This window comes from Staurois parvus, unplaced genomic scaffold, assembly GCF_062004578.1.
Source record: "Staurois parvus isolate SC_StPar_1 unplaced genomic scaffold, SC_StPar_1.0 ptg000882l, whole genome shotgun sequence".
NCBI lineage: Eukaryota > Metazoa > Chordata > Amphibia > Anura > Ranidae > Staurois > Staurois parvus.
Window position 1 is genome coordinate 550,826 of NW_028318678.1, and position 12,316 is coordinate 563,141.

The 12,316-nt window shown below is 43.9% G+C and overlaps 1 protein-coding gene across 9 annotated transcripts in view; it reads left to right on the top strand.

Annotated features, from left to right (window-relative positions):
- EPN2 (epsin 2) overlaps nt 1–12,316 on the top strand; it is a 96,940-nt gene that overhangs the window by 52,313 nt on the left and 32,311 nt on the right. For all 9 annotated transcript variants that reach the window (XM_089656020.1, XM_089656021.1, XM_089656016.1 and 6 more), the window contains one exon: nt 10,180–10,292. In XM_089656020.1, the coding sequence (XP_089512146.1) occupies nt 10,180–10,292 (113 nt within the window). The remainder of the gene's footprint in view (nt 1–10,179; nt 10,293–12,316) is intronic.

A 12,316-nucleotide genomic window follows, 5' to 3' on the forward strand; every position in this document is an offset into this window, starting at 1 on the left:
CAACCACACTGTCTTTTTCCAGAGCAGCCTGTATTTTTCTTGTGGTTACCTATGGGTTTCCCTTTGTATCCCAAACAATTCTTCTGTCAGTTATGGCTGCAATCTTTCTTGGTCTACCTGACCTTGGCTTGGTATCAAGAGATCCCCGAACTTTCCACTTCTTAATAGGATATTTAACAGTACTGATTGGCACAGTCAAGGCTTTGGACATCTTTATATGTCCTTTTCCATCTTTATAAAGTTCCATTACCTTGTTACGCAGGACTTTTGACAGTTCTTTTCTGATCCCCATGGCTCAGTATCTAGCCTAGTCAGTGCTTCCACGTAAGAGCTAACAAACTCATTGAATATTTATACACTGACACTAATTGCAATTTAAAAAGCCACAGATGTGGGACATTAACCTCTAATTGGCATTGTAACCCGTGTGTGTCACCTTGTGTGTCTGCACCAAGGCCGAACATTCCAGGGGAGGGAGACTTCTGATCCGGGCCATTTGAGTGATTTCTGTTATCATTATGATTTAAAAAGGAGCCAAACAACTATTTGATAATAAATGGCTTCATATGATCATCATCCTTCAATAAGAGCTTTTTTTGGCACGATCAGTCATATTTTCAATATCAATGCCAACATTTCACAATTTCTGCCAGGGGATGCAAACTTTTGAGCACAACTGTATATTTATTGAAATATATTGAATATGGCCAAATTGTAGTGTTTCAAATATATGTCAATATATTTGGGAAGAATATTTTTAAAATATATTTTTCTTCCACATGGGTTGTAACAAGTTCGGGACATAAGGAAGCCCTTACACATGTAACATAGCTTCCCAAATACAAAATCCCTGGATAAAGGCTTGTTTACACCAGGTGTGTTGAACACAATGCAAGGGCCCACAGAAAAGAAATACCGGTAGTTTTCTGTGCGCGCTGTTCATGCCATACATTTGCAGTGGTGTGTGTCACTGTGATGTGTAGCTTTGAAATAAATGTTATTTTGTGATCCTTCAATTTAGTTAAAAAAAAGTAAACAGTATGATGTGTTGTAACAATGCATCACACCGCCCTACACAACGCCCACCAGTGGATGCATGTTATATCGGAGCATAATGCACCCCTGCTGGTATGAACACGCTGGAATAAAACTGATTTGTAATTTTCTTTGCCAAATACCCATAACCTGACATTTTTCATAAATGTACTGGTATTGTTATCTAGACAGCAGCTCTGTTTTAAATAGAGCCTGTGGAGGCAGCGATAATCTGCCGCCGGTGACATGTGCCCACTCTGGCTGCCGGCTTGGCACAGCAAACACTAAGGACAGGAGACAGATGGTGCAATGGGAATCCTGCTTTAGTGATTAGCAGAGTTTGGAATTCATTTCTGCTGCTGTGGAGGAGGCCAGGGACAACCAACCATGACTATTAAACCAAGATGGAAGCATGCTAGAGGGAAGCACTTTAAAGGTTAATTATTTTTTTTTTGTAAAATAACAAACGTCATACTTACCTGCTGTGTGCAGTGGTTTTGCAGACAGCAGTCTGGATCCTCCTTCTTGGGTCCCCTGCAGGCTCTCCTGGCCTCTCCTTTGTCGGGTTCCCCACAGCAAGCACCTTGCTATGGGGGCACTTGCTGCCCGCTGTGTCCATTCACACACGGAGCCGCAACTTGGCTCTGCCCCCTCTTCTCATTGGCTGACTGGCTGTGATTGACAGCAGTGGGAGCCATTGGCTGTCTCAGCCATTGAGGAGGCAGAGACCCGGGACAGTCGAGGCTGTCGTGCACATCGCTGGATCTCAGTGGGGCTCAGGTAAGTATTGAAGGGGCTCTGCTGCACACAGAAGGCTTTATTCCTTCATGCATAAAGGAAAAAAACCTTGAGCCTTTACAACCACTTTAATATAGCAAAGCACAAAAAGTACTGTGCAAACTATTAAAGGGAACCTGTCAAGATGGACATTACAACTTATTTACAGTAACTGATGCATAAGAATAAACGGCAACACAATGCACCTTGTCAACAGAAGTGCAGTGCAGGGATCAGCAACTTACTAAGGTGCATTTATTTGCAGTGGCAGTCCATTTATTTTGAACGGATTGCCTTAATGTAACACACGTTGACACACAGCATAAAATGCATTAATGTATCACGGCAGTTTGAATTGGCCCTTAGGGCCCCGGTAACACTTGTGTGTTATGGCAACACACACTAAAATGACTGGCAATGCACCTGATCTATATGCTGTGCTCTTTGCTTTGAATGGCACCCCAATGTTCTGTACAGCAGAGTGCAACGCAATGCACTTACCATGTTCTGTGGTGTGCTGTGTTGGCATAAAGGGGTCATGCATGTTTTTCATCTGTTGAATGGGCTGCCCCATTCAACAATGCAATACACTGTTTCGCATACTGTAAAGCATGTAAATGCACACAATGGATCGCTTGAGTGTGAATGAGCCCCAAAGCTCCATTCCCTTGCGGTAACCAGCAATGAAAAGCACGGTTTGTGCATAGTGTTGCATGGCCATTCATTAGAGTAGAATCTCAATGCTTGATTACAGTAGCAGGAAACATGTCCATGCCTTGTTGTGGTGTGCTACATGAACAATAATTGGCATCCAGATTATCTGGGGTGTTGGCAACCCATTCCAAATGAATTGGTTGCCTTAGAATATATGTCCAGCCAAAATGTTTTTTTTCTTTCTTTTGAATCAAGTGCAGGGTAAAACCCCTGTCAGGTTTTTACTGCAGTCTGGGTTCTCACAGAGAGATTTACCATCACTTCCTGTCCTGCTGACAACATTATACTAGACAGGAAGTGAGGGAAACACTCCAAGAGAAACACAGAAATAAAAACACTTCCTTTTTTATTTTCAATAAAGTAGGCGAAGGTCAGATGTATTCATTTTTTTTCTGCCTGTGTCCCTGTTGCAGACTTCCCCTTATTTTCTTTCTGGTAACCCAAAGTCACTTGAACAGGAAATGAGGGGCTGTAACAGGAAGTGAAGGCCTGGATGGCATTAAAAACCAGACAGGGGCTCTTATTCAAAAATTGTTACAAGTTTTCAGCATGCTTTGCACTAACGCATCACACCTCATTTGTGTCTAAGAACCACAACAAACCAGGCAAGTCTGAAGGGGCCCTTCCTTTTGTACCAAGGGCCCTTCCTTTTGTACCAAGCCATGCTGTTGACAACAAAGACATGTGAATCATGCCCAGAGATACTTAGGAGCTCATGTGTGCTAAGGAATTAACTCCTTGGTGCTTGCTGGAGCCTGATAAGCTGCGTACAGTTACCAATATAATGAATGGCTGTGAAAGTGAAAGTCATCGATGTTTACCTGAGCACAGCCACCTACAGCCATTCACTCACATTGGTGGTTGTTTGCAACACATGCACCACCCCGGGCGCCACAAAGACGTGCAACTTTTATGATAAAAGTTTAAACGAGCGCTAGGTAAAATATGACGAGCAGCTAGCATGAATGTAAAACCTCAAAGTCCTTCCCATAAATAAATATACGTATAAATGCAGCACTGAATAGAAATAACTGAATATATCATCCTATATATGTAATGTGATTATCATAAATAAATGCGCTGTGGAGCGCTTCATCCACTAGTGTAAATAACGTCTGGATAATGACATTTAAGGTGCAGAAGTGACACAAACAAAGAGATTCAAAGTCCAAAAACCAAAACACCTGATTTGTTTCGGACTTTGAATCTGTTTGTGTCACTTCTGCACCTTAAACGTCATTATCCAGATGTAATTTACACTAGTGGATGAAGCGCTCCACAGCGCATTTATTTATGATAATCACATTACATATATAGTGCAAATTTTATGGCTAAACACACAGGAACTGTTAAACGTCCATGTGCATGAGGCCTGGGTATATAATCACCTGTCTTTGTTGTCACCAGCACTTCTTGGTACACAATTTAGAACCCCTTCAGACTTTCTGGTTCATTGTGTGTAAACGCTCACGGCCTAATGTGGTGCAATAAAGTTTATGTAAGCTCCAAGGAGCAGGGCCCTCGATCCCCTCATGTTTTGCATTGTATTGGTATTGTTCTGTCACATGTTCTGTCCCCCTTTGTAATGTACAGCGCTGAGCGAATTATTGGCGCTTTATAAATACTGTATAATAATAAAAATAAATACATGAGGCAATGCACGTCTGTTTCTCCATTTTTTTTTATTTCCGCAATCACAACAATGTGAGTCAAGGAAAACCTTTCCTCAGGACAGAACATTTAAAATCGAGGTGTATGAGCCCGACTCCAGTCAGAACTTTCTATTTAGTTTTGGGGTAGAGCGGGGAATGGTTGTGATCCTGTCACTGATGACAACTTGGCAGTGACAGACTTGCTATAGATGGCAGATAAATACACACATTTCCACAGTGAAACTCCCTTGCTGGCTGGATGAATTAGATGCCGTTCCCATGCTGGTGAGGGAGATTCCGCAGCGTTTCCGTCAGTGAGGGTGCGACGCCTCACCCATCCGGCCAGTGATGGAGCAATGCCATGGAAACAGGTGAGTCTCATTATCTGCCCTTTCTAGCCATCCTCTTGCTGGCTTGTTGTCACCAACAACAGGAATGAAAGTTTAAAGCGTGAGTTAACCCTGTGCATCCTATTATACTGGATATAATATGAAAACAGGGATTCTTAGTTCACATATACTGCCATACATGTTCAGCTGGCCAACAGTGCCAAGGATCGCAGGTGTGACAGGACAGGAAATCTCTTCATGGGAGACCTGGAGAAAAAATAAAAAATATTAGTACAGCAAGGACGGGTACCTATGACAATGTTTTTATTACTGTTGGTACTTTCCTGGTGACAACTACTACTCCCAATTTTTGTACAGGTGTCACAGTAACAAGGAATGAAGAGAAGCTAAAATCTGACAGAAATTTTAACTTCTCTGCTCAAAAACTAAAATAAAAGTTAATCTTAAGAAGTTCACACCACACAACACGTGCTCCTGTGTGTAGTGCGATGGCGTGCTGACATGCGCTGCAATGCGTTGTTAAAATCTTCACACTGGCTACAGCGTTTTGCCATGCAGGCAGCTGTCAGGTAAAGGTTCAGGAAGGGACGGTGCGATGCGCATTTAATCTTCATGCACATTAGCTTAAATAAATGCCACTGCTCTTAGCAGAAAAAAACCTGCAAATATTTTCAGCGGGTTTTTGCACTAGTGTTTAGGAGCGTTTTGCGTTTTTTTTCTGCCAGAAAGCTGCTCTCAAAGGCTACGTTCACACTAGCGTTGTGTGCAGGCGGCAAAGAGGAGTTTGGGAAGTGTTTTTACCGCTTCCCAAATGCCTCTGCCAATTCTGCACATTACAGCACATGGTACTGTTCTAACGGGGGTGTTTGCGTCGCGTTGCGGCAAAACGGACGCCTCTGGTCGAGTCAGGAGGCGTTGAAGCTTCCTATTCTCGTCTATGGTGCCGCTCCGCAAACGCCCGGACGGCGTTTGCGGTGCAGTTGCGGGGCATTTGCGGAGCGGTAACACCACTCAAACTGCATTATAGGCGTTTGTGGGGCGTTATAAACGCTCGGCAAACGCCTAGCAACCTCCGCTAAACCGCGCATGCGGCATTTAAAAAACGCTCCGCAAACGCTGGACCAACGCTTGCCAAACGCTATAGGGGCGTTTGGCAAGCGTTGGTAAAACAGCCAAGTGTGAACGAGCCCAAAAACACAAAACAGAAAGGTTTTTTTCTGCCTCTAAATGCTGAGCGTAAAAAACGCATCTAGACTGCCTAATGTACATGGATACATAGGACAATAGTTGCTTCTACAGACAAAATGGTAAACTCCTCTAGAAGCAGTGTTCTTTATGCCAGTGTGCATGGAGCCTAAGCTTAGGTTCACACTACAGCGGTGCAGTAAATCCCATGTGAACCTTATAGGAACCGCACTCCTGTACAAATCACATGTGATCTGTATGCAGTGCGATTAGAGCCATACATTTTGTACGGCTCTATTCGCACTGCACCCGCACCAAAAACATGCAGGCCCCTTTTTAGGTCCGCACTGGAATCAGATCACATGGGTATTCACACCTATGTGATCTGATTGTGCACATCGCACAGCGTTTTGCGGACCGATGTTGGGGTGTTGTTAACATACACACCCGCATCGGTTCGTATGAACGGGGTGCGATTGTAATGCAGTGCGGAATTCGCACAGAAACCGCTGTGAATTCCGAACCGCATCAGTGTGAACCAGGGCTTAAAGTATAACTAAAGGCAAAACCTTTTTTTCCCCGTTTTGAACAGAGTGCAGAGGAAGTAGAATGCCTGTCAGCTTTTATTGCTGTCTGTGCCCCCAATAGGGAGATTCCCCCTCTCTATTTCTTCTGTTTACCAATATCATTGAAAGTACAGAAAATTCCAAATTTTGGGTTGTCCCCAGAAAAGTAATAGAAGGAAAATCTTTCAATGGGGACACTAGTTCTGGTGACATGGGGTCCCCAAGGAATTCCCTTAATTTGCAGGGATTTCCCCTCACTTCCTGTTTGGCTATGGGACAGGATGTGAAGGGAAATCTCCACAATGGGACACAGATGGCGAAATAATTATAACCCCCCATGCTCTATACAAAGTTAAATAAAAAGAGTTTTGCCTATATTTCTACTTTAAGCGTCATGCTGTGTACTTTGTTTTCTTTTTTTTTAAACTTTATTGAAATGTGAAAATGACATTTAATTAATTTCTATGCCAAGCTGTGGTGCATAGAAGTACTTGAAGCCTTCAGAGGTTTCCCACACCACAGTGACGGTCCTCGTGTTACAGTGCAGTGTGAAGAGGAGACATATTGAGGTGCCTGGCATTGATCCTATCCAGGGAAACTCGAGTCACTGCACCCACCTCGTGTGGATAAGACCTTAGTGTAATTCTATGCGCTGCAATGTGTTACAACACTGCAAAAATTCAACATGTTACTTTTTTTTTCATTGGTCTGTACCAGGGGCGGACTGACCATTTGTAAACTCGGGCACTGCCCGAGGGCCCAGGGTCAGTAGGGGGCCCCATGAGATGCCCCTGGTACCTTTTTCATAGGCTTTTTTGAGTTTGGGCAAGGACACAGGGGCCCCATGATCCCCTATTGCCCGGGGGCGGAGGGTACAGCCAGGTGTTTGCCATCAGCTGAGGCCACTCATCTTCTACAAATCAATCACAGGCTGACAAGCTCCCGAGCTGTCCACACGTAATCACATATGGATTAATTGCTTGCAGTTAGGGCAGTGTTTCTCAATTCCAGTCCTCATGGACCCCCAACAGGTCATGTTTTCAGGATTTCCATTATTTTGCACAGGTGATTTGATCAGTTTCACTGCCTTAGTAATTACCACAGCCGGTTCATCTGAGGGAAATCCTGAAAACATGACCTGTTGGGGGTCCATGAGGACTGGAGTTGAGAAACACTGAGTTAGGGACACATGAGTGGTCTTGGATGCAATCTGCCTGTGTACAGCACTGCTCATCCCTAACCGCATGTAGTCACTCCTTGTGTGGACATTGTAACCTGTCATTGATCTGTACAGGCTGATCCCCCACCAACTGAAGAACTATGATGCTCTGAGCGGTATACGGCCCCGGACAGATTGTGAATAAGGCCTTAAAGTGCATGTGAACCCTCACCTTGTAAAACAGCCCATTCAGTTTAAAATAGAAATGAATTATAAAAAAAATTATAAAAACCTTTCTTCTCATTTTTTTATTAAGTCATCACATTCCTTCTGTTCCCAGCTGCATTAGGAGCTGGGGGAGGAGAAATAGCAACACACTGAACTTTCCAGTGAACGGCTGTGCAGGGGGTGGAGGGTGTCAGGACAAGTCTGATCTTTGGAGAACTGACCACGCTGTACTCTACTAACTAGTGTGGTCAGTTTCAATAGGAAAGCAGAGGGACTGGCAGAAAGACCAGGGATTTCACACAAAGGAAGCAATAGGAAGAGAACAGGAGACGTTTTTCATACAAGTACATGGTACAGCAGTTACATGTCAGCAATATGAAATGCTGGGTTTATATATCTTTAAGTTTGATTACATAGAGAATCCTGAGCCTGCCCTCTGTAGATGAATATGTACACATTGGCCAGAAGACATTTTGAATGACTAAAAACAAGAGAGGCAGACCATCTATAGAGAAATAGGGGTATTGGAACTAAATTTACACATGTTGGGGTGCCCACCCCATGAGGCACATGGGTTACACAGTTGAAGGGCGTTGAGAAGACCCAATATGGAGTACGCAGTACAGCGCTGCAAGAATCTGCAGCACACTGCAACTCTACATGTTTTCTGTGATAGGAATTCCGGGAATGAGGCCTAGTGACCCCGTACATCCAATAACCCTGCCCCTGCTTCCTGTCTCTGGGGCGCTCTGGTATTTTAAGCCTTTTTCTAAAATTGTCAGTGCTGGGGAGTCAGCGTTCTGTAATTCCCAGATTTTCTCATGTTGAGGCCTTGCATGGATCATTTGATGGTTTGGCAGGCAGCACCCTCAGACAGCTGTGCGGATGCATAAACAAACGTGTGAAAGGCAGGTCTCTCTGTCCATCCCGTTGTTCACGGTCCCACGATACACCCATACACTGGAGACCGGGCAGCGTGTGAGGACGGTGATCTTATGATGGCCATAATCCATTTTTGTTACTTACGTTTAATCTGAATTTCTGCTTGGCTTACTTTTCATGTGTTTGCTCAATTGGATCTCAATGACAATCAGAACCGAGATCAAATTCCAAAGACATGCTGGTAGGTGAATTGGTTCCTGTCTAAATTGGCCCTAATATGTGAATGTAAGTTAGGGACCTTAGATTGTACACCCCTTGAGGGTTGGGGACCTTAGATTGTACACCCCTTGAGGGTTGGGGACCTTAGATTGTACGCCCCTTGAGGGTTGGGGACCTTAGATTGTACGCCCCTTGAGGGTTAGGGACCTTAGATTGTACGCCCCTTGAGGGTTAGGGACCTTAGATTGTACGCCCCTTGAGGGTTAGGGACCTTAGATTGTACGCCCCTTGAGGGTTAGGGACCTTAGATTGTACGCCCCTTGAGGGTTAGGGACCTTAGATTGTACGCCCCTTGAGGGTTGGGGACCTTAGATTGTACGCCCCTTGAGGGTTAGGGACCTTAGATTGTACACCCCTTGAGGGTTAGGGACTGATGTGAATGTACAATATATATGTAAAGTGCTGCGTAAATTGATGGTGCTATATAAGTACCTGAAATAAATAAATAAATTATACTGTCGTCTCACTGAAATGTTCACCTCAATTTCTGTACAAATGCAAATTGAAAAATAATTGTTGGCATTATGAATGGATGAAAAGGTGTGATCCTTTTTTTTTAATCTGGACAAAGAAAAATCTATTTAAATGAATCAAAAGTTTGCTTAAAATTCCATTTTTATACCCCTAAAAACGCGTGGAACACGTAACATGTTCCAAAGGTGAACTTATCATTTAAAGCTGACCTCCAGCCTTCCCTTCAGTACTGGCACAGTTGTACCGGCTCTTCTTCTGGACTGAAACGGCTTACTCTGATTTCACTGCATACTGTGAGCTTCTCACGGTGTGCATTAGATGCTGTGGTCAGTCAGATAGAGCTCCGCCTCATTTCCTGGCTAGATGACATTCAGCATTATGTAGCTCAGCCTGACTGTCCTTGGTCAGTTCCTTTTCATTCACTGGATTTCAGTTCTTTTGGTCATGGAGGCTCAGCATCACATGTGGGTGTTACCTAGGGTGGTCTACATAGAAAAGCCCACTCCTGACTGACTTTCACCCAGCATTTTGATATTTGCATAACTCCTCCCAAGAGTCACCAAATGCCTACATCAGTGCCAGGGGCACTTGAGAAGAGTACTGGGACAGGGTGATGTGATGTTCTCAGGAAACTATGTACAGCACCTTGCTGGCTCCTCCCAAAAGGCACAATCTGCCTGCATTGCATAGAGAAGCACAGAGACCTGGTGAGGTCCCTGGGCCTGTAATAAGGTATGTAATGAAAATGTATTAAGATTTTACTTAAAACTTGTATTAGCATGTTGGTGGAGGAGACCAGGGAAGGTGATATATAAGCAGATGAAACGTCCACTTTAAAGTGAAATTGTCTTACTATCTTGCTGGTTTGTTTCCTGTAGCTACGTCCCCCCGGGTCTCTTCGGAGCTGGAACAGGCTCGCCCTCAGACAAGTGGAGAGGAGGAGCTACAGCTGCAGCTGGCACTCGCCATGAGCAGGGAGGTGGCAGAGCAAGTAAGTGATAACCCCGGGGCTCACTGACAATGAATACAGGCAACAGAGAATAGTGTTGTTGCCATTTCAGTCAGCCACGTATTTGCATTCATCCTAAATCTTAGAAAACCGACAGACCACTGATCATTGCCACTAGATTTGCACATGGTAGCAGTGACTGCATTCACTCAGACTGAAAATGAGCTGAAGGAGAGCGGCTAATATTGTGTGAGCTGGAGAAGGTTCAGGTTACCTACAGCATGTTCATTCTGTGTCTACTTCCCTACAACTCACATCAGCCTCACTGAACTGTTTCATTGGAAAATTACGTTCGTGCCAGGTCTACTGTTTATTGTATATTCGCTGTTGGCATTGTCGATTAAAAAAATTGTGTGCTCAACCTGCCACAATGCTTTTAACATTAAATCTGAACTCCATGCAGGTATAAAAGACACACATTAACCGCTTCCTGACCGCCGTATAGCAGAAATACTGCTACAGGGCGGAACAAGTGCCCAAAATCATGTATATATATACACACGTGATTTTGTATTTCCGGGTAGAGGCCGCACGTGTGCTCTATCTGCGCTGCCATTCACAGCCACAGCTGTGCGGGTTCTTGCCGGTGATCACTCACCGATGTCCGGTGATTACCGAGGATCACTGACGGGGAGGACAACTGTTTTGTTTACTAACAGTTCTTCTCCCTGTCAGCTCGGGCACGCTGCTTTGGATGGCTGTGCACAGCACAGCCATCCAAAGCAGTGTGCTTATAGTGAAGCACACAGACATCGCCCCATAGTAAAACACACCCAGCACACAGTTAACCCTTTGATCGCCCCTCATGTTAACCCCTTTCTTCCCAGTGCCATTAGTACAGTGTCAGTGCTTTTTTGTATTACTAATCACTATTGGTGTCACTGGGGATGTCAGTGACACCAAGTCAGTTCCACCTCAGTGTCTAAAATGCCCGCCGCAGTCCCGCTATAAGTCGCTGATGGCCGCCATTACTAGTAAACATAATGATAATAAAATAATCCCAGTATCTATACTGCCATTCGTAAACACTATAACTTTCACGTAAACCAATTAATTTGGGATTTTCTTTTAGCAAAGACATGGAGCAGAATACATTTTGGCCTAAATTTATGACGAAATTTGATTTTTAAGAAGAGGAGGATCGGTGCTGCTCTGTGCAAAACCACTGCACAGAGCAGGAAAATATAACGTTTGTTATTTTAAAAAAAAATTGCCTCAAGTATCACTTTAAAGTGGAACTCCAGCCAAGGAAGTAAAACATTGCCAAGTTTCCCAGGTTTTTTCCCAATCACAATGGTCACCAAGACAAATAAAATTGGTAAATCTATCCTGCAAGGACACCGAAAATAAAAAAAAGACAGAAGTCCTAATGCTTCCCAATTTTAGAGGAAAAAAAGTGCAAGAGAATGGATAATGGAAAAGTCTTCTGATTATTATGTCTGTGATTATGAAAGTAAAAGGGACCCCTCATAATGGTGGGGTACACAAAGCACTATTCTTACTGCTACAGGGCGGCTGCTCTCTCCAGAATCACGTATATATATATATACACACACAGTGAAGGAAATAAGTATTTGATCCCCTGCTGATTTTGAATGTTTTTCCACTCACAAAGAAATGATCAGTCTAAAAATCGAATGTCCGGTGTATTGTAACACTGAGAGACAGAATAGCAACAAAAAATTCAAAAGAAATGCATGTCTAACAAATGATGACTGATTTGCATGTTCATGAGGGAAATAAGTATTTGATCCCCTTCACAAAACATGACTTAGTACTTGGTGGCAAATCCCTTGTTGGCAATCACAGAGGTCAGACGTTTCCTGGAGTTGGCCCCCAGGTTCGCACACATCTCAGGAGGGATTTTGACCCACTCCTCTTGGCAGATCCTCTCCAAGTCATTAAGGTTTGGTGGCTGATGTTTGGCAACTCGAACTTTCAACTCCCTCCACAGATTTTTAGCCGGATTAAGGTCTGGAGACTGGCTAGGCCACTCCAGGACCTTA